At 49.3% G+C, this 21395-nt stretch overlaps 3 protein-coding genes across 7 annotated transcripts in view; 2 read left to right on the plus strand and 1 right to left on the minus strand.

The window, feature by feature from the left end:
- The first annotated feature begins 1556 nt into the window (after window positions 1-1556).
- On the plus strand, window positions 1557-6961 carry LOC136940850 (butyrophilin subfamily 1 member A1-like). Of its 2 annotated transcripts, XM_067233173.1 has the most exons (10): window positions 1557-1657; window positions 3457-3500; window positions 3577-3682; window positions 4297-4395; window positions 4583-4684; window positions 5058-5231; window positions 5394-5531; window positions 5619-5697; window positions 6081-6107; window positions 6316-6961. In XM_067233173.1, exons 3-10 carry the CDS (start codon window positions 3623-3625, stop codon window positions 6873-6875), a joined length of 1239 nt encoding a protein of 412 aa, XP_067089274.1. In that variant the 5' UTR covers window positions 1557-1657; window positions 3457-3500; window positions 3577-3622; the 3' UTR covers window positions 6876-6961. The 2 variants fall into 2 exon arrangements, with proteins under 2 accessions (XP_067089274.1, XP_067089275.1); XM_067233174.1 differs by having other exon boundaries at window positions 1592-1657; window positions 3457-3682.
- Window positions 6962-7571: 610 nt separating this feature from the next.
- npm2a (nucleophosmin/nucleoplasmin, 2a) lies at window positions 7572-9656 on the minus strand. 4 transcript variants are annotated; one of them, XM_067233500.1, is made up of 6 exons: window positions 9649-9656; window positions 9367-9512; window positions 9005-9121; window positions 8351-8444; window positions 8121-8183; window positions 7572-7873 (listed from the first exon to the last, which is right to left on the minus strand). In XM_067233500.1, the coding sequence occupies exons 2-6, from the start codon at window positions 9499-9501 to the stop codon at window positions 7839-7841; spliced, it is 444 nt and encodes a 147-aa protein (XP_067089601.1). In that variant the 5' UTR covers window positions 9502-9512; window positions 9649-9656; the 3' UTR covers window positions 7572-7838. The 4 variants fall into 4 exon arrangements, with proteins under 4 accessions (XP_067089601.1, XP_067089599.1, XP_067089600.1 ...); XM_067233498.1 differs by lacking the exon at window positions 9649-9656 and having other exon boundaries at window positions 7572-7694; window positions 7823-7873; window positions 9367-9584; XM_067233499.1 differs by lacking the exon at window positions 9649-9656 and having other exon boundaries at window positions 7572-7822; window positions 9367-9584.
- Window positions 9657-10007: 351 nt separating this feature from the next.
- Window positions 10008-21395, plus strand: part of recql5 (RecQ helicase-like 5) — a 12002-nt gene continuing 614 nt past the window's right edge. Inside the window, exons 1-18 of the mRNA XM_067233496.1 lie at window positions 10008-10142; window positions 10490-10611; window positions 10743-11273; window positions 11444-11543; window positions 11783-11894; window positions 12154-12316; window positions 12794-12876; window positions 16906-17121; window positions 17256-17355; window positions 17878-17914; window positions 18507-18565; window positions 18937-19089; window positions 19298-19489; window positions 19647-20287; window positions 20382-20427; window positions 20644-20925; window positions 21002-21074; window positions 21187-21395. The exon at window positions 21187-21395 is cut by the window's right edge and continues 614 nt beyond it. Of these exons, the coding sequence (XP_067089597.1) occupies window positions 10049-10142; window positions 10490-10611; window positions 10743-11273; window positions 11444-11543; window positions 11783-11894; window positions 12154-12316; window positions 12794-12876; window positions 16906-17121; window positions 17256-17355; window positions 17878-17914; window positions 18507-18565; window positions 18937-19089; window positions 19298-19489; window positions 19647-20287; window positions 20382-20427; window positions 20644-20925; window positions 21002-21074; window positions 21187-21296 (3114 nt within the window). The 5' untranslated portion in view covers window positions 10008-10048 and the 3' untranslated portion in view covers window positions 21297-21395. The remainder of the gene's footprint in view (window positions 10143-10489; window positions 10612-10742; window positions 11274-11443; window positions 11544-11782; window positions 11895-12153; window positions 12317-12793; window positions 12877-16905; window positions 17122-17255; window positions 17356-17877; window positions 17915-18506; window positions 18566-18936; window positions 19090-19297; window positions 19490-19646; window positions 20288-20381; window positions 20428-20643; window positions 20926-21001; window positions 21075-21186) is intronic.

A 21395-nucleotide genomic window follows, 5' to 3' on the forward strand; every position in this document is an offset into this window, starting at 1 on the left:
TCTCCCTGAGGTGGCTGGTCCACCTACTGCCATAGAAAATACTGTCAAAAAGGGAGCGAATTATTTTAATGAATGTTGTTTTTATTTTTATTTTTTAACGTTTGTCAGATCTTGAACTGCATTCCTCGAGAAACAGAAAAATCAACAGTTGATTTAGAAATGTATGTTTGTGTCTATCAAGAGTGGTTCTACTCTTTCCGTGCCAAAAGTTTGCCTCCAGGTTCCTCCAGGCAGCTGAATCTGTCCTCCGGGCAGCTGAATCTGTCCTCCGGGCAGCTGAATCTGTCCTCCGGGCAGCTGAATCTGTCCTCCGGGCAGCTGAATCTGTGATCAGATCTGAGCTGCCTACTGTGTAGAACAGAAATACTAACAGATTTAATGTATGTCACGACTTGTCAAACTTGATGGCTTCTGATGGCTTCTGTAAACCAGGCACACACATTAAGTTCTCAGTTACAGTTACATGTAAATAAAACGTCTTGTTGGTTGTAAACCCATTTTTCCAGACAGTTTATTGTCTCTCAACAGCAAGACATGAGGGAAGAACATGCCAGACCTTGAGAGGCAGATCTCTGCCATCTGCTGGACACTTAGGGAAGAGCAGGGGCTTTATCTGGTTTTATCTCTTAATCAATATAGTTGACACTTTTCTACATAGCGACATCACAGACACCCCCTACTCCCTACTTTCAACAATTGACATCATTATATTGAAGTCACAAGAGGAGGGTGAGAGAGGGCATGGACGTCTAAGGACAGAGTTTCCTAAGTCTCTCACCGCTGGGTTCCACAGCTGGGTTCCACAGCTGGAATCTGCCTGGAGGAAGAACCGGACAGAGTACTCACAGTCCCCTCACAGAGGAACACTAACCCTAACCACCAGAACATCCCTATTAGCCCTCACTCACAGAGACAACAGACGCAACTGTTCGCTGCTAATCTCTCATCCGTTCCGTTAGAAGGATACAATTCCAGATAGGCCTTGTGTTGTTCATTAGGCAAGTTTGGGGGTCGCGCGGGGGTCACTTGATCTGTCGAATGGTGGATCATTGAGTGCAGAGGTTGTGAGTCCTGACCTTCCTCTCTCATGTCTGAGACTAGGTAGCTCATTAGGCATGCTGTGTTAGTGTTCATCAGAAACTACTGGAGCCTGGAGACAGAGCTGCTGCTTTGTTTGAACTAGAATTACTTTCTGATCAACTGTCAGATTATATAGAAGCAGCGCAAACAGTGAAAGTGTTTTAGTGTTTATTCAACAAAGCCCTTCAGGTCATTAAATCTCCGCAAAGTGCCCTGATGTATCTGTCCTTGTTAGTGGAGTTTGGAATATGTCATATATCCGAAACACGTGTATCTATTTACGTTAGGTACGCAGTAAAAAAAATAAAACAAAAGTCTGCCAGTGGTTTGCAGCAGAACCATATGGCTCTGGGTCGCAGTGGCTCAATACACAACAAACATGGCTGCCCGCTTGGTCCGTCTTCGGTCAGATTCCATACACACGGAAACGGACGAACAATCTTCGACCACACGGCAGTGTTGTATGTAAACAGGGTCAGTCATACTGCAGCATGCAGACCATCGACTGAATCATAGCGGTGGAAATCTTCACAAGTGGCTCAATCATACCAAAGAACCTGCTCCTCAACTGCACAAGGTGAGTCGTGCAGGTTTGTAATAAGCCAGGTGTCGTGTGATTTTATTTAAACTTATAAAACAGAAAATTAAAAAAGAAATGCTACATCGCAACAAATTTAACGTCGCTGCATGCAAAGCATTCCATTGTCCATGTCGAAATGTCAATATGCAAAAAAAAATGTTGATTCGACGTTTCGCAATGTCAGCCAAGGGTATTTGCCTCATTAATATTAACAGCGCCAGCTCGGTGTGTATCGCAGCTATACCGCAAAGTCACAGGAGCGACGTACGGTTACCTGGTGCGGTGCGCAAAACACGAAACTGGGTCAGGAGTCTGCTGCGTCACGCTTTCACCCACAGGTGAAGCCTTCGAAGTCTTCAAATATAAATCAAGATATTAACAAAGATATTCACTTTAAATGACTAGTTCTGTAATGTCTAGTAATGCTAGGTTTCTCACTGAGAGATTAATTTCTATGGGTAACATGACATAACAGGGTAATGTTATAACATTTCCCTGTTCTGTCCCTCAGGCAGGCAGTTATTGTTATTTTGCTTCACTCAGCACTGCCATACGACAAATGTGCCATTGCGGGAATTAATACAGCAAGTGGTAATATATGAGGATCTTAGAAAGAAAACACCTTATTTTTGTTAGTGTGCATGCTGGCTTTATCTTTTAACCGTTAATGTAGGCCTATACATTGTTCCCCGTTAATGTGTCCCTTCGTGAAAATTGCTTATAATTAAAGTTGTCTGCTGGATGTGTGATTTTGGTTAGAAACACGAATCGGAGCAAGGCCCATAATAATCCAATAATCCAATGGTAGGATTTTGAGGGAAAATGTTCTAACCGAATTTCATTGTTTTGAGTTGGAGTGGTCCGAACACAATCGATATCTTGGGTACAGAACTCATGTCCTGCATTCAGCTACAGATGGTTTGTTATTTCGGGCTGGTTAATTCTCTTTGAAGTGCGTGCTGTTGTGTGGTTTAAAGGGATGTCTACTGTAGAGGAACTGTAAACCCTGTTTGGAAGCTCTGCAGTCTAATCCGGCTGCAGCCCAGAGGCACACTGACTATCCTCACGTGTCACATCCTGCTAGTAACAACACAGCAGCCCTGGACCAAGGAGTCTTTGTGTGTGTGATAAGTGTTGTGTTAGTGGAGTGTGTCTAGGTTTGTGAGTGTGTGTTTCTGTATCTGTGTGTATAGAGAAGTAGATAGTATCTCCTGTGCTGTTATGGAAAAATGTGTGTCTCCTTCATCCTGGTGTTTAATGATTGACAACAGCACCAGTACATCAACATGTGCACATCCTGGTCTTGGGTGACAGGGTGATTGTGTTTTTGTTCACACACCAAGGGCAGCACTAACAGCTTGGAAACTAGTAAATTACTGTTCAGAGGACAGAGAAGACAACAGTTCCTTAAGGCTATGTAACAATCTGTTAATGGTTGAGGCTAGTTATTTCTCCAGACTAGCCAGGCTGAATATGATTTAGTCAGTTAGTCTCTGTCAGGCTGAGTTCATCTTTTACATAATTTACATTTATTCATTGACGCTTTTATCCAAAGCGACTTCCAAGAGAGAGCTTTACAAAAGTGCATAGGTCAATTATCATAAACAACGAGATAGCCCCCAAAACATTGCGGGTAGCCAAAACATGAAGCATACATTGTGAAAAGCAAATAACTGCCAATGGGAAGAAACATAAGAGAATGTAGTCAAACAAATTAAATAGCATGAACCTCAAAAGTGCAAGAGAGTACCTGTAGGAGTTTTGACCCCCCCTCCCTCCTGTGTCATCCCACCAAGACCACTCCAGCACCACCAACCAGGACCCCTCCAGCACCACCAACCAGGACCCCTCCAGCACCACCAACCAGGACCCCTCCAGCACCACCAACCAGGACCCCTCCAGCACCACCAACCAGGACCCCTCCAGCACCACCAAGACCCCTCCAACACCACAGCCTTCAGGATGATGCAGTGTTTCCACTTCATAGTTGAGCCGGCCAAGAACATAACAGCCAAGCTCAAGGTAGGGCGCAGCCTGCTTGATCTGTAGTCATACACAGGCAGACAGCTGCATGTGTTTTGGGTGCGCATGTTTTCCGGCTGAGTCGGCCTGATCCTATCGCAGAACAACACGAACGTGAGACCAAAGTGGAGGACTGGAGTCACATGCTTTTAGACCTCACATGCCTCATTAGAATAATTTAAAACTGCATCTTGGTTTCAAATCAAACAACATGCAGGCTTTCTGGAATTGGAGAGACTTGTAAATAAGTCTGTGTTGTTGTGGAGATGAATAGCTGCTAAGGGGGAGATGGGTGATGGGGGGATGAGTGGCAGACAGAGAGAGGGAGAAGGGTGGGAAAGAGACAGAAAGGAGAGAGAGAGACAGGGAGAGTTAGAAAGAGAGGGAGCGTTCCAGAGAGATCGGATGAGGGGGTGGAAGGGGGACTCCGCTGTTCACAGGAGGGGCAGGATGTGAATCTGGTTGGTTCCTTTCCTCTCCCCTCTGACCTTAGTTGAAAGATCTTGTTAAATCTCCCGTTCTATCCAGTCCACTTCCTCCTGTAGTCCCTCCTATCTCTCTCCTCTCTACCTCTGTCGTCTTCTGATAAGCACCTTACCCTCGTGTATCTTCAGGAGTCGCGCAAACGGGCAAAGAATGAGAAGAGAGAGCCCCTGGAGGAGAACCAGCTGTTCATCGTGGAGCTGGCCAGAGACCTTGCCCGTGTCTGCCAGGTACACACACACGCACAGACAGGATCAACTCAACTGGAAATACAAACTACTCTGTTCTGTAGTATGATACAGTATATACAACAGACCTGAAGATCTGGAAGTCTTTCATCATTGCCTGATGGACAGAGTGAATTGATTTTGCGTGTGTTTTCTCCCTGTGTGTGTTTATGTGTGTGTGTGTGTGTAGAATACAGAGGTGCTGGGACACATCTGGAGCCTGGAAGACACCTGGCCAACCCCTCTCTGCCAGGCCTTCATCCTGGAATGGGCTTCCGTGATGGAGAGCAAGGTGCTGGCCTGGTTGTGACAGAACCTTTTGTAGTTGACACAAACGTAGACATTTGGGTTTTCTAACATAAGAGTTTGTAGCTGTTATATCGTCTCCTCAGCTATGTCCTCCTATCCTTGTGACCTTGTGTCCTCACCTCCTTGTGTCTTCACCTCCTTGTGTCCTCACCTCCTTGTGTCTTCACCTCCTTGTGTCCTCACCTCCTTGTGTCCTCACCTCCTTGTGTCTTCACCTCCTTGTGTCCTCACCTCCTTGTGTCTTCACCTCCTTGTGTCCTCACCTCCTTGTGTCTTCACCTCCTTGTGTCCTCACCTCCTTGTGTCCTCACCTCCTTGTGTCTTCACCTCCTTGTGTCCTCATCTCCTCCCTGCAGAAGAGGCCCATGCAGACGGCTGGCTGGCCAGAGAAGACTGAGCAGGACGACCAGGAGGAACAGGAGAAGGACCAGGAGGAACAGGAGAAGGACCAGGAGGAACAGGAGAAGGACCTGCAGAAGGCCAAGGCTGTGCTCCTCACCTGGGTGAAGGATCTGCGGGCCCAGCCTGAGGTACTGGTAGAACCGGATCACAACCTGGATCATGCCGTTTTATCATACAGACCTGCTAGAACCCTAAGCTGACCGTATGGAGAATCTATATCCTCCTCCTTTCTGATATCCCCTGGTCATCCACAACTCACCCCTGCCTGCTCTCTCCTCCTCCCCCCATAGAAGAGCGTGTGTCCTGGGGAGGCTGTGTCCCGGGCCCTGGAGGACCTCCAGTCGGCCTGGAAGTGGAATCGGACCCCCAACCTGCTGGCTGCCATGGAGCTGGTCATGATGACTCTGCTGAGCCTGGGCCTGGACAAGGTAGGGGGGGTACATGCTGGAGAAGGAAACTGGACATGGCTGGCAGATACAACTGACCGTCTACAATGTGTGTGTGTCTGTGTGTAGGAGGCCATCCCACTGAAGTGGCTCATATGGAAGCAGAGGAGCCAGAAGATAGGAGCCACACGGTACATCCCCCACTGTGGTAGGTGGCACCTGGGGGAGAGAGAGAGCGGGGAGAGCAGAGAGAGAGAGTAGGAGGGACTTCTAAGTCATTTTGTGTCCACAGGAGGGCGCAAATTCACCTCCCATAGATTTCCATTTGTTTTGCACTTAAGTTTTGGCAGCTAAACTGCTCACATGCCTGGAGATCTATCTTCCATAGAGAGGAGAGATTGTGTGTGTGTGTGTGAGAGAGAGAGAGAAAGAGAGAGAGAGGGGGAGGGGGAGGGAGGGTAGTCAGATAAAGAAAAGGCAAAAGAGTGAAAGACAGTGAGAAAGAGGGAGAGAGTCGGGGAAAGTGAGAGAGTATATTGTTTGTATTTCATACATTCCAAGTCTAATGTCAACCAAATGTTTATGTTACAGTGTGGGACTGGATCGCAGATGCTGCAGGTACAGTATATTATCCTGTTAGGTCGACTGTACATCGACATAAAGTCAAAGTTTATCTGCATATCGCTTAACATTAAATTAAATCAAATTCAAATGAGCTTTATTGATATGACAATTGATGTTATATGGACGTTGACAATGGCGAAGCATTAGCAGGAAAACAAACAATCATAACGTGAGATGTCTCCACCCCCTCCTCCCTCTCCAGTGGATGTGACCCTTGACCTGAACACGGCCAACCCCGACCTCCTCATCTCCCACGGCGACAAGCACATGCGCTGCGGCTTCGAGAGGAAGGAGATCCCAAACTACCACGAGCGCTTCGACGGCTGGTGGTGCGCGGTGGGCGTGGCCGGGTTCAACTCCGGGCGCCACTACTGGGAGGTGGAGGTGGGCGAGCGCGACTGGCGCCTGGGCGTGGCCAAGGAGTCCGCCCTGAGGAAGGGCTTTAAGTCCCTGAACACGGACACGGGCTACCTGAGCCTGCGCCTGGAGAGAGGCACGGAGCTCAAGGCGCTGACGGTGCCCTTCACCGCCCTGCCCCCAGGCCTCATCCCCAGGAAGGTGGGGGTGCACCTGGACTACGCACAGGGCCAGCTGTCCTTCTACGACGTGGACACGCGCTCCCACATCTACACCTACAACGAGAGCTTCTCAGAGAGGCTGTACCCTCTCTTTGGGACGGTTGACATCGTCAAGGACCTGGTGATCAGGTCCCCTGGCAACAAGGCCCACTGTCTCTGTCCCATTTCCTGTCTGTGGGGCTGAGAGATGCATTTCTCCTCCTCATCCTCCTCCCTTTCATCCTCCTCCCTCCTCCTCCTCCTCCCTCCTTCTCCTCCTCCCTCTCTCTCTCCTCCTCCTCCCTCTCATCCTCCTCCCTCCTCCTCCTCCCTCCTCCTCCCTCTCATCCTCCTCTCCCAATCCCTTTGTCTCTGGAGCCGATGTTTCCTCCTCCTTCACCTCCCTCTTCCTCTATACCACTCCCGTGGTGGCCCACACCTCTCCCTCCTCATCAGCGCTCCGGTAGGGGACACCCTCCTTTAGTGCAAGATCGCCCCCTAGGGGCCAGTACTAAGTACACACTTATTAAATGTCAACACGTTAGTCCTACCTGCCTCGTTCTGAAGTGACTTTAGAGACGTACTGCAGTTCTGTACGTGACCAGCAGGGGCAGTGCTGCTATTCCACTGTTTATCTGGCTGCTTCCATGCCTTCTCCTTACTACCGCTACTCTACCTGCTAGCTCACAACGTGCTTAGTATTTTTCACGTTTTTGTGACAGATTACCCAAGTGTAAATGTGGTGGCCATCTTATTGTCGTGCAATATGTAATCCTGCAGTAACAATGCACTTTCTGTGAATAATGACTAATAAAAAACTATGATCTCTGAACGATTTTCAGTGATGTGTTACCGCGATTCCCACAGATAAAACAGAGAAGCCCAATCATTTTACCTTTGTTTAATGATTTACACAAACAGACTAAACACATATACATGAAAAAATAAGTACTAGCATCACAAAGTGCATTTAATATGACAGATGAACAGTGTCTTAACGTGGAGGTTAAGAGACCTCTGTAACCTGACAGGAGAAACAAAAGGCACGGTTGAACTACTTCACTGATGTGACGTTAGCAAGGGTGGAACACATGGTGTCAATGAAGAGTATTCAGATGGAAGGGTCCGGATGAGAATGTTCTGGAATCTAACCTGCAGAGGGTGTAGACTAGAGCCAGAGCCGTTCTATGTCTTTGTCAGCCACTAGCAGAACACACAAGACACCGTAAGACTTTTCCTTAGGCTATGAAAGGCCAAAATATCAAGACTTTTCCCTCCACACTTAATAATGAAAATAATTGCAATATTAGTAAATAAGTTACGTATGAATGAATGAGGTCTGATGTTCAGACTCTGGGTATTCCGTTTATGATTCTGAAGGTTCAGATTTTGAAGGTTCCATCAGGTTCGGAATGTTCTTGTTCCAAGAGTTCTGGTTCTGAAAGCTTACCGTGGGGCTGCATCCAGGTGAACACGTTCCTTGGCTCGAACTCCTCCTCGTCTTCCAACGTCACTGTCATACGAGATACACAAAGACCATACTGACACAATGAGCAGAGGAGAAAAGAATGAAGTATCATCACTAGTAACTTACATTTCTTTTAATGATTCTCTAATGTACATGTGATATCATCTCTACCAGTCTTCTCAGGTATCTACAGTTTCTACTCAGGTACGTACAGGTGACATGCTGTCCCGTGATGAAGAGAGGACCAGGCCCAGAGCGAAGCTGGAAGGTGACAGGGGGCGTGAGCTCAAACCCACTGAAGCTCACCTGGGGACACAGCAGGACACGCATGAGGGCATCCCCAGGACACACAGCAAGACACACAGCAAGACACACAGCAAGACACACAGCAAGACACACAGCAAGACACACAGCAAGAGACACACCAAGAGACACACACCAAGAGACACACACCAAGAGACACACCAAGAGACACGCCAAGAGACACGCCAAGACACACGCCAAGACACACGCCAAGACACACACCAGGACACACACCAAGACACACACCAAGACACACACCAAGACACACACCAAGACACACACCAAGACACACACCAAGACACACACCAAGACACACACCAAGACACACACCAAGAGACACACCAAGAGACACACCAAGAGACACACCAAGACACACACCAAGACACACACCAAGACACACACCAAGACACACACCAAGACACACACCAAGACACACACCAAGACACACACCAAGACACACACCAAGAGACACACACCAGATCGTCCCCAGGAAGACAACCTGAAAGACTGGAACGTGTCTTTGAACCATCTGGATAAAAACATGACAGATGCCCCAGGCTCACCATGGGCTGGCACAGGGGGTGCAGGGTGGCAATGGGCACCAGGTCGGAGTAGACGCCTACCCTGTCGTTAACCTCCACCACATGCATCTCCACAGTGGCCTCGGCACTCAAGCAGATCTGAACAGCACAGAGCCACACACGAGACAGTTAGCATTTTCAGATTCAGTCATCCCTTCAGATAAGCTACAGCTCAAGATTGTTTAGTGCTTGACTGAGATCCTAGCTGCACCCTCTTCTGTACATTGTTCAGATGAAAGCATTTACAAAATGAATACATCCGTTTCAGATGGTTAGTATTTATGGATAGTAGAATCAGATCAGGATTCAGACTCAGATCCGCGTGGTTTGGCAGGCTGACTGACGGTTCGTATGAAGAACTGATGCTCCAGCAGATCCTCCTCTACGTCGAAGACAACCTTCTTCTGGGTCTCCTTCAGCTCACAGCCCCAGAGCACACAGACGCTGTCAGAGACAGACGACAAGGTAGACAGGTCCATGGGAGCAAAGCCTCGGAAACAAAATGGAGGTTTAAAGTACATGTTTTATGTTAGATCAGGATTAGTTTCCGTGTCATGCTACGCAAGGGCCAACACATCATTAGAATGTATGATGTTTAAACCTCCCGTGTATGGATAGGAACACACCTGTCGAAAAAATCAGGTGATCTGATTTCGAGCCTTGATTGAAATCAGAATGACGCTCTAATTTGTAAAAAATGATCACATGGAAGACTGGCCTCCTATTGGTTGAAGGAACAAAGGTGTGTCTGCTAGTCCAATCGGACTTGTTTTTGCGTTGTCTCTTCCTATACATAATACTTGGCTTTTGTTGTTGGTCACTCTGAAAATTATTTCGATTGCACAATGCAGGCAAATAATATGGCAAATTAATGTATTTAAATATGTTAAATGGGAATTAATATGCATAAACGTTTGCCATGAGCATTTCTGCCATACACGAATACCGTGATGTCATCGTAATGCGACGCCGGCAGCTGAGCAGAGTGAAGTTTGTTGTGAAGTTGGGAGTTTCACTTAGTAAGTGATGACTTCCCTTAAAAAGGCGTTAAAAACCCATTTTGGGTTTGATGTATTCCGTTCACAGAAGCAAGAGGACGCGGTCAAGGCCGTTATCAAAGGTATAGATTATAAATAATATAGATTACCCTCCCACGAAGACTTAACCTAAATTGCTAGCTACCACAACGGTCGCTAACCTTAACGCTTCGCCCTAATCGGCAAATTAGCAAGCTATTTTGTCAGTGAATTGATGGAGACCGATCGTGTTGGTTACAAAGCTAACTAAGTGACTAACGACGTTATGATAACAGTGTAGTCTCATAACATTAAACTTGCTATTTATCCCACTCGATAGACGACACAGGACATTGGCACCTGTCAAGCCATCTCATGTTAAGGAGCGTCATTGCCAGTAAACCTGCTAGATACTACCTAATAACACATGAATTGTCTCTTCACCGTGCAGGAGACCGCGATGTGTTTGTGTGCATGCCCACGGGAGCAGGGAAGTCGTTGTGCTACCAGCTGCCAGCGATGCTGGCCGATGGCATCACGTTGGTCATCTCCCCCCTCATCGCTCTCATACAAGTTAGTCTACCTGTCTGCCAGTCTACCTTTCCCTCTCTGCTCTCTTTGGGTCACTTTCTCGTCTATGTCTTTCATATTCTTGTTTTTGTCTCAACACATTTTTCTCCTTTCTCTCCCTCCTCCTCCACCAGGACCAAGTGGAGCACCTGCGAGAACTCAACATCCCCGCGTGCTCCATCAACTCCAAGCTCCCCATCGCCGAGCGCCGTGTCATCATGGCCGACCTGGAGAGCGAGAGCCCCAGGCTGAAGCTGCTCTACATCACCCCAGAGATGGTGGCCTCTCCTGGGTTCAAGCCCTGCCTGACCAGCCTCTCCTCCCGAAGGCTTGTCTCATACCTGGCGGTGGACGAGGCCCACTGCGTCTCCCAGTGGGGGCATGACTTCAGGCCGGACTACCTCAAGTTGGGTGAGCTGCGAGCCCGTCTTCCCGGGGTGGCCTGTGTGGCGTTGACCGCCACAGCGCCCAAAAAGGTTCAGGAAGACATCAGCAAGTCCCTGAGGCTGCGCTCGCCGCTGTCCTTCGCCACGCCGGTGTTCCGTAGTAACCTGCACTACGATGTGGTGTTCCGAGAACAGCTGGAGGAGCCCTACGCTCACCTGCACGCCTTCATCACAGAGGCCCTGTGGGGCGTGGCCCCGGGGGGCACGGGGAAGACACAGGTAGGAGCAGGAGACCAGGTCCTCTCTTTCTGTCCTTCTCATCTTGCATCTCTTTTTGTATATTCCACTTTCTCTCCATCGTGATCCAGTCGTCTGGTAGTCGTCCAGTTGTCTGGTAATATTCTGTTCCTGAAGCTGTGTGTGTTGAAGCTGTGTGTGTTGTCTGGTAGCAGGGCTGTGGGATTGTGTACTGCAGGACCAGAGAGGCCTGTGAAACTGTGGCCCATCAGCTGACCAGCCTAGGAGTCCTGTCCAAGCCTTACCATGCAGGTGAGACTCACCAGCAGGACTACAAACATGGGCTGTAGTTCTGTATGGACTACTAACATGGGCTGTAGTTCTGTATGGACTACTAACATGGGCTGTAGTTCTGTATGGACTACAAACATGGAGCACTGTAATAGTGTGCAAACCGCAAACATGAATGGCTGTATTTGCCCATAGCTGACAAACACGGAGTGCTGTAATCCTGTACTGCACACACGTCTCTCACCTTCTGTTGCCTGTAGGGTTGAAGACGGGAGATCGCACAGAGGCCCAGTCTGACTGGATGCAGGGGAAAGTGCTGGTGATCGTGGCAACCATCAGCTTCGGCATGGGAGTGGACAAAGCCAACGTCAGGTGGGCGGGGCCTAAAGGCCAGGAATGTTCCCAAACACAGAGATAACACCATCTTAACCGTGTGTGTGTGTGTGTGTGTGTGTGTGTGTGTGTGTGTGTGTGTGTGTGTGTGTGTGTGTGTGTGTGTGTGTGTGTGTGTGTGTGTGTGTGTGTGTGTGTGTGTGTGTGTGTGTGTGTGTGTGTGTGTGTGTGTGTGTGTGTGTGTGTGTGTGTGTGTGTGTGTGTGCGCGCGCGCGTGCGTGTGCGTGTGCGTGTGTAGGTTCGTGGCCCACTGGAACCTGGCTAAGTCCCTGGCCAGCTACTACCAGGAGTCAGGCCGTGCGGGGAGGGATGGCCTGCCCTCCAGCTGCAGGACCTACTACTCCCACAGGGACAAGGAGCAGATGAACTTCCTCATACGCAAGGAGCTGGCTCGCAAGCAGGTGTGTGTGTGTGTGAACACCAGTTGTAACCATGGCGTTGTCATGGTTACACTCCCATTACACTCCTCGGTTATACTCCCATTGACATTCATTCACTTATTTAACTATTATAAGTCCATCTAATGGCAATTCAGTATGCATAAGCCACTTTATCTCAGTATCCGATTGCACTATGTTGACCATTCATGCTGTTCATTATTCTTATTTTTATTTTTATATATTTTTTTTAATATTTAAATTGTTGTATTCTTAGATTGTTTAGTTCTTAGAAATAGTTAAACTTTTGTACTTTTACTTAATTTAAGATCTGTATATGTTTAGTGTTTTGCACCTCCCTGCCACAGTAAATTCCGTGTTTGTATAACATAGTACATGGCGAATAAACCGAATTCTGATTCTGATGGTGCTGCTCAGGCGAAGGTGTGTGTGTGTGTGTGACACCAGTTGTAACCATGGTGTTGTCATGGTGCTGCTCAGGCGAAGCGAGGCTCAGAGAAGGAGACGGACAAAGCTGCTGTCGCTGACTTTGATGCCATGGTGTCCTTCTGTGAACAGGAGACGTGAGTTACACACCACACACACACACAGGAATACGCACACACACACAGGAATACGCACACACACACACAGGAATACGCACACACACAGGAATACGCACACACACACAGGAATACGCACACACACACAGGAATACGCACACACACACAGGAACACACACAGGAACGCACACACACACACAGGAACGCGCACACACACACAAGAACGCACACACACACACGCACACACAGGAACGCACACACACCACACACACACACACAGAAACGCACACACACACAGAAATACGCACACACAGGAATGCACACACACAGTAACACGCTCATTATCATTACTCATTCACATATTCAACATATACAAAAATATAGGAAATGACAGTTTAATGTTCAGAGATGTACAATCATCATTGATATATCGTTGATGTGACAAATGTTATACATCGTAGCTACATATTAATCATACCGATAACCGATTAAACAGGCTGTGTTTTTAGTAAAAGAATATACATTGATCACTGTTGCAGTTCCAGATAGTTCCAGCAGGGGTCAGGCTGCATCCCTTTCTCCTCTTAAAGTGTTTCAGCTTGTTTTTGGCACACCGTAAGTTAACCTCGCCCCTCCCAGAGAACTCCTCCCCAACAGTTATTCCCAACGCTCCCAGTGAACCCCACCTCTCCCTGTAAGCCCCACCCCTCCCAGTGAACCCCACCTCTCCCTGTAAGCCCCACCCCTCCCAGTGAACCCCACCTCTCCCTGTAAGCCCCACCCCTCCCAGTGAACCCCACCTCTCCCTGTAAGCCCCACCCCTCCCAGTGAACCCCACCTCTCCCTGTAAGCCCCACCCCTCCCAGTGAACCCCACCTCTCCCTGTAAGCCCCACCCCTCCCAGTAAGCCCCACCCCTCCCAGTAAGCCCCACCCCTCCCAGTAAGCCCCACCCCTATATACGTTCCGCCCCTCCTAGGTGCCTTGGTTCAGGGGCGCTCCAAGGAATGTGGACTCTCCTGAACACCTGGAGTGCTGGCCAGGGTGTGTGATTCTGACGTCCAGAGGTCTGAATAGAATAGCTCAGTAATAACCGTCCACGATGCTCTTAGTGTGTATGCTGTATTCTGCTTTCATTTAGTCATTTTTTTTAGTCATTTTCTCACAGTCATCTCCACTCTGAAGATGTTTGGGATGTCCATGCAGAATGCCTGACTAAATGTGTCTTCCATTCTGTAGTGCAGTTTCTGTCTCCCTTTCTGTGTGTGGGTCCTCATTTCTTCATCAAGTAGACCGTAGGTCCGTATAGATAGCTTCTTTATAAAGATGGCCTACGGCAATATAACTTAACACATTGACTAATTTAAGCTCTCTCTGACTGGGTGTTTATTCTACAGATTAATAGAGGTCCATGTTGACTGCCTGTCTAAATAGGTCTCAGGTGTGGGGTCCTTTGGGACGGGTCTTGCGACAGCAGCAACAGGTGACACAGGTTATAACCATCATGAGGATGATGACCGCTGCAGAGGATGGCAGAGAGAGGAAGGTTAGCGCGTGTGTGTGTGCGTGTGTGTGTGTGTGTGTGTGTGAGAGGATCTTACTGATGAAGAGGAGGACGATGAAGAAGGCTCCTATCTCTATAGAGCTGGCGTGGGGGAGGCCCTGCAGCTTGGCCCAGATCTTCTCCAGAAGGCCGAGCACCTCGCTCCCAGCCTCCATCCTGTTGGCTCAGGACAGCTGTCACTCAGAACGAGGACTTCCGATTGGTCAGTGCTAGTGAGGGAGCTGGCGCTGGGATTGGCTGACCTGTGGAAGACAGAGGCGGGAACACCAGGATGAATCGCAGGGAAAGCGTCTTGTGTGATGTAGCCCAGTCGCAGGGAGAGACTGGGCAGGGAGAGACTGGGCAGGGAGAGACTGGGCAGGGAGAGACTGGGCAGGGAGAGACTGGGCAGGGAGAGACTGGGCAGGGAGAGACTGGGCAGGGAGAGACTGTTAGCACGTTCTCCCAGTCTTGGAGGGTGCTGCTCACAAACATGTGGTTGTTCTGGTTGTGTGTGTTTAGGTGTGGTTGGACGCGCTGGGTAAAGGTGATTGGGTCTCATTCCATGGGTCTCTTAATGACAATAACCCACTCCGAGTGAACTCTCCCTGGAACAAGTACCCTGCAGACTCATAACCTGCCCACACACACACACACACACACACACAAACACACCTGTATTGAACACAGATCCACCCTCTACTGTTGTCTTTATGACAGGCTTTCACACGTAACACACACACACCCTGAAGACACACACAAGTAACACACACCCTGAAGACTTAGTCGTCTTCACACACATGTAACACTAGACACACACAGACATGATATAACAACCTGAAGAATGGGTCCTTTTCACACATACAGTATGGTTACGTGACTATGTAGTGTTGTTAGAAGTGAATAAGTCTGTTAAGACGCAAGAAGCAACATATCTCTTACCTGAGCCAGTCACAGTGTTGTGTGAGCCAGACAAGGAGAGATGTGTGTCTCTCTCTGTGTGTGTGTGTGTGTGTCTGTGTGTGTGTGTTGGATGACCCTGCAGTGCAGAATGACAGAGGTGATGTTGTCAGCCTTGTCAACAGGCTGCTCAGGATTAGGGTTAGCACCGATAAGTCCTCCCACATCTCATTAGCATACAAACACACACTCACAATCACACATACACACACACACTGTACAGTAACACAACATCTCCAGCTGGTCATACTCACTCAGACCTCTTCTCTCTTCTTCTCCCCAGTTGTTCTCCTCCTCCTCTTCTCCTTTGTTCGTTCTCGCTCCAGTCCAATCGCCTCGGGTCTCTCCTTCCTGTGCCTCTCCTCCACCTCTCGGCTTCTCTTCCTCTTCTCTCTCTCTCTCTCTCTCTCTCTCTCTCTCTCTCTCTCTCTCTCTCTCTCTCTCTCTCTCTCTCTCTCTCTCTCTTCAAATCTTTCTCTCCAGTCTTCCTTCCTCCAGCTCTGCTCCTCTCTGTCCAGTCTCCTAGTATTCCAGCAGGACAGGACCAGTGGTTGTGCAACTCTGTTACAGTTACAACTCCTGCTGTGTGTTTCTGCTGTCTGGCTTACATTAACGGAATACAAGTTACTCTCTCTCTCTGCCCCTCCCTCTTTCTCTCCCTCACTCCCTCCCTTCCTCTCTCTCTCCCCTATTGCATGCCGACCTCAATGTCTTGTTCTTTCAGCATGACTCTCCCTCCCTCTCTGTTTTACAGCATGCCTCTTTCCCCCTCTCTCTCCCTCCCTCTCTCTCTCTGTGTTTATGTTCACTCCTCCCCCGTTGTGGTCTGACAGCCCCCCCCCTTCCCTTTGATCACCGTGGAGATAGGCATTCTTCTTTAAGCAAAGTAGTTAGTGTTTGTGTGTGCAGTAAAGATGGCTTGTCTAATACTCTCCCAAGAGAGCCTGTGTGTATGTGTTTGTGTTATGTCGTTTTGGACTTGATAGGGTTGTGTCTCTCTTTTGTAGAAACTTGTTCTGTGTGTTACATGATGTACTCCTCCGTCCTCTCTCTTCCTCTTCTCTCCGCAACAATCTGCACTTGAGGGAGTTGTTGTATCTATGTACTGGAGACAGACAGAGAGGGTGTGTGTGTACGCGTGCCTCATCTGTTTCGGTTCGTACTAGTCCTCAATCTGATTTCACGTTGATTCTGTTTTCATCACTGGTGCTGAGTGCTAATGGCGGCTTGCGTGTGTTGATCTGATTACACACACACACACACACACACACACACATTGATCACTGTTGTGGGTGACCTGGTGCACAATGATAAGCTATTGATCATTAAGTAACTGTACTGGTCTGTAAATACAGAGTGTATTACCAGTCATATTTCATTATCCTGCAGTATCCCTCCTCATCATCATCATCACCTTCATCATCTTTCTCCTCCCTGCTGTCTTATCAGAGCAGTGTTATTGACGAGGATGTCGTGTGTGCGCACCCTATCTCGTCCCTGCCCCCACCCCCCCACCCCCCACCCACCCTCCCTGCCCCACCCCTCCAGTTGTCGCCATGCCACCATCTCTAAGTTCTTCGGAGACGCCCCCCCGGTGTGCGGCGGAGCGTGTGACTGCTGTCGGGACCCCCGGGCGGTGCGGGCCCAGCTGGAGAAGGGCTCCGCCCTCAGGACCAGGATGGCGGCCGCGCCCGGCCCCAGCGGGCCCTTCGGCTTCGACCGCCAGCTCTACGCCGGGGGCAGGAAGGGCTACGGCTTCGAGAGGTAACGCGCCATGTAGCAGAGGTGGTTTGACAGGTTTCTTTTCCTGTTTTCCTTCTCTGTGTTCCTTCTGCTTCTCACACACACACACATGTTGAAGTAGATGTGTGATGATGATGATGATGATGATGTTCCAGGCATGATGAGGAGTGGGAGGGAGGAGAAGGGGAAGACGACTCTGAGATCAGGAAGAAGGAGTTTGGAGTTCTCTTCAAGAAGCAGATTAACCTACGGAAGGTAGCAGCACACACACACACACACACTGCCGTGCATTCATAGTATAACCTTTACTTCCTCAGCAAGCCTTAGTTTACTCCTGCAGACAGACAGACAGACAGACAGAGAGGCAGACAGACAGAGAGGCAGACAGACAGAGAGGCAGACAGACAGAGAGGCAGACAGACAGACAGAGAGAGAGGCAGACAGACAGAGAGAGAGGCAGACAGACAGAGAGAGAGGCAGACAGACAGAGAGAGAGGCAGACAGACAGAGAGAGAGGCAGACAGACAGAGAGAGAGACAGACAGAGAGAGAGAGAGGCAGACAGACAGACATAGAGGCAGACAGACAGACATAGAGGCAGACAGACAGACATAGAGGCAGACAGACAGACATAGAGGCAGACAGACAGACAGAGAGAGAGGCAGACAGACAGACAGACAGACAGACAGGCAGTGGGATGTACAATGCTTCCTGACACAATATGGAGTGTGTTAAAACTAACGTGTGTGTGTGTGTGTGTGTGTGTGTGTGTCTGTAGGGGTCTGAGGGCCGCAGAGTGGAATTTGTTCCTCCAGGTGAGTACTAATCTAAAGTCTCTGGGACAGTTCATGGAAACACATATACACTACCGTTCAAAAGTTTGGGGTCACTTAAAAATGTCCTTATTTTTCAAAGAAAAGCACTGTTTTTTTTCAATGAAGATAACGTTAAATTAATCAGAAATACACTATACATTGTTAATGTGGTAAATGACTATTCTAGGTGGAAACGTCTGTTTTTTAATGAAATATCTACATAGGTGTATAGAGGCCCATTTCCAGCAACTATTACTGTATGTGTTCGAATGGTACATTGTGTTTGCTAATTGCCTAAGACTAATGGATAATTAAAAGGATTAGAATTAGAATGACAAAGGTCTGCAATGTTGTAATTGCTGCAAATGGAGCATTATTTGACGAAAGCAAAGTTTGAAGAACAAAATGTAGATTTCAAATAAAAATAATTATTTCTAATAATAATAATTAACCTTGTAAATGTCTTGACTATATGAATGGTAGTGTATCTGACCCTGTGTGTGTGTGTGTGTGTGTGTGTGTGTGTGTGTGTGTGTGTGTGTGTGTGTGTGTGTGTGTGTGTGTGTGTGTGTGTGTGCGTGTGTGTGTGCAGATGCTGGATGTCTACTGAAGGAAGCCAGCAGCCAGAAAATCCCCAGGTTAACTGTAAAGGTACTAAACCATGCACACACACACGCACGCACACACACGCACACACACGCACACACACGCACAAACACGCACACTTGCAAACCAATATGTGCATTCCACATGTTGCTGAGAGTAATTCACCCATTGGAATGCTGTGACTCACTATCATCAGAGCTCAAATGAGTAACCCAGACAGCCACTCCATCACCTCCACTCCACACACAATAGATTGGGAGGAGACGTTCTTCTCAACCACTGTTAGTCCCTCACAGTCAGTAACACAGGGATAGCAGCAGTTTTACACAGTATGTGATGGGAAACAGACTTCAGACACACACACACTGCCTCTCTGTGGCTCCAAGTGACTGTGTGTGTGTGTGTGTGTGTGCCAGGCCAGAGAGCACTGCCTGGCGCTGCTACAGCAGGCTCTCTCTAGCCAGCAGGGGGCAGCAGAGGACACCGTTTCCATGGCGGTGGAAATGGAACACGAGGCGTTCCGCAACACCAAGTCTACCAACCTCTACAAGGCCGCCATGCTGAAGAAGGTGAGGCTCCACAGCGCCCCCTGTGGACAGACAGGGGAACTGCTGCACAGAACAGTTGTTTCTGTTTTGTGTGTTTTTGTCACCATCCATCGTTGTCATGTGGATTATAGTGTCGGCCAATGGTGTGTCTTCCTCTCTCTCCTTCTGTTAAGAGAGTGACAGGCCAGCATGCTTCTGCTTGTTGAACACATCCCTCGGTTTCCATCAGGTTTCAGAGATGAAGAAGGGATCGACTGCCTCGCCGGGAGGGGGGGGAGGGGGAGGAGGGGGAGGAGGAGGGGGAGAGGAGACCACAGACGTGAAGAGTGAAGTTAAGGATAAATCAAGCCCCTCCTCTTCCTCCTCTTCCTCACTTCCTGTGGAGCTGCTTGGCTTCACTCCCGCCTCCCAAATCTACTCAGTAAGAGACACACACACACACACACAAGCAGACAAGCTTAATGAGCTGTTACCAGTGACTCATACACATTTGAAGTTCCTTCTAATGTTCTAGTGGTTCATCTTGCATCTTGTGTGTGTGTGTGTGTGTGTATGTTCCCTGCCTGTGTGTGTGTTAGCTGAAGAGGAAGAGGATTGGAGCAGGTCTCAGGGGGTCCTCAGACCCCTTCCAGACAGCCAGAGAGCTGCTTCAGACCTCCATCCCTGACGGGGTGCCTGGAGGGGGATTCCACCGCGACACCCCTGTGGCCCTGACCTCCATCACCTCCTCCATCAGGGCGAAGGCCAAAGCCACGGCCGCCGCCCTCAGCAGCCCCTCAGACACAGGGGACAAGCTGTCGGCTGACAGCCCTTCTAAAGCAGGCAGCAGACTCAGTGTAGACAGTCCGTCCAAAGCGGCGGGTAAAGGACTGAGTAAGAAGCAGCAGAAGCTAGCGGAAGCCGCTAAGAGCACCAGGAGCATCGCTCAATACTTTGGGAAGAAACAGACCGACAGCCAGGGGCGGGCTTTAGAGAATGGAGCCAATGGCATGTCATCTCATGAGGCCGAGGATGCCCCTCAGTCTATCAGCGCTCAGGAACACTCACCTGTCACGGTCACCACAGATACGGTCTCTGCGGATATCAGTCCATTAGAGATGGTCCCCATGGAAGCCATCCCAGAAGTCATCACTCTGGACGAGGATGAGGAGGAGGAGGAGGCCCCCACAACACAGGAAGTGAAAGAGGAAGTTGAGCGAGAGGCGGAGGGTCACACAGAGTGAGATGCAGACATGAATACTTTCCGTCATTGTCATAACCATCTCTATCTTGATTTGTGGTTGTCACGGTAACGCCATCTCTCTGTCCCTCAGGCAGAAACGTCAGGAAGACCAGAACAGATCTCTGCTCCTGCCAGAGGTGTGGACGACCGCTCTATCTACCAGAGCTCTAGAATGCCTCAAACTATAGAACCTCATCTGAAATTCTAGAACCTCAGATGATGGCCTGTCTCAGAATACTGCCAAATACCGACACAACACGTTCTCTCTGTCTCTGTCTGTCTCTCTCTCTCTCTCTCTCTCTCTCTCTGTCTCTCTCTCTGTCTCTCTCTCTCTCTCTCTCTGTGTGTTCCAGGTACCAGAGGACGGGGGGGCATACAGGGAGCCCTCGGCCAAACGTAGCCGACCCCTTCAGGAGAGCAGGAGGAAGGTGACCTTTAACCCCCAGGTGCAGGAGACTCTCGTGGAGCCTCGGGGGGGCGCCGTGGGGGCCCCGTCCTCCTCCCAGCCCCCCCTGGGCCCCACGGCCAGACTCCCCACCACGGCCCCCCCACAACCTGCCAGCAGGAAGGAGGTGGCGGACATTGTTGTGCGCTGCCTGGACCCATACTACACCCAGGGGAAGTTTAGCACCAAGGTGAGGGAGAGGGAGAGGAGGGGAGGTCCTGTTCACCATCTCAGTTACTGTTGTGACCTTTGACCTCTCTGTCTAGGAGCTGTTCAAGTCGTTCGCCCGCTTCCTGTCTCACCTGCTGGCTGAAGGGCGGGGCCAGGGGAGGGGACCAGGTGAGAACCATGGAGATGTGTGTGTGTGTGTGTGTGTGTGCGTGTGTGTTGTGTGTGCGTGTGTGTGTGTGTGTGCGTGTGTGTGTGTGTATAATCTCCTGTGTGTCCACAGTGAAGGCGGAGGCCAAGGCTCTGATAAAGAAGTTCTTTAGTGGAGTGAAACGTTGTGAAAAGGAGGAAGACTGGAGACACCTGGAGAGAATGAACACACACTCCTCCTAGAGATGGAGGGAGGAGAGATGGAGGGAGGAGAGATGGAGGGAGGCCCCTGAGGAGGGAACTGACTACTCCTCCTCTTCTTCTGAGCCTTGTATGCTGCTG

The sequence above is a fragment of the Osmerus mordax genome, chromosome 3 (genome assembly GCF_038355195.1).
Source record: "Osmerus mordax isolate fOsmMor3 chromosome 3, fOsmMor3.pri, whole genome shotgun sequence".
NCBI lineage: Eukaryota > Metazoa > Chordata > Actinopteri > Osmeriformes > Osmeridae > Osmerus > Osmerus mordax.

Coding starts and splice junctions, on each gene's coding strand:
- LOC136940850 (XM_067233173.1), top strand. CDS start 3,623: ATGATGCAGTGTTTCCACTTCATAGTTGAGCCGGCCAAGAACATAACA. Junction 5,232..5,393: donor ATCTGCGGGCCCAGCCTGAG/GTACTGGTAGAA, acceptor CTCCCCCCATAG/AAGAGCGTGTGTCCTGGGGA. Junction 5,698..6,080: donor ACGGTACATCCCCCACTGTG/GTAGGTGGCACC, acceptor TTTATGTTACAG/TGTGGGACTGGATCGCAGAT.
- npm2a (XM_067233498.1), bottom strand. CDS start 9,543: ATGTACTTTAAACCTCCATTTTGTTTCCGAGGCTTTGCTCCCATGGAC. Junction 8,445..9,004: donor ACCCCCTGTGCCAGCCCATG/GTGAGCCTGGGG, acceptor CTGTGTCCCCAG/GTGAGCTTCAGTGGGTTTGA. Junction 8,184..8,350: donor CACGGGACAGCATGTCACCT/GTACGTACCTGA, acceptor CTCGTATGACAG/TGACGTTGGAAGACGAGGAG.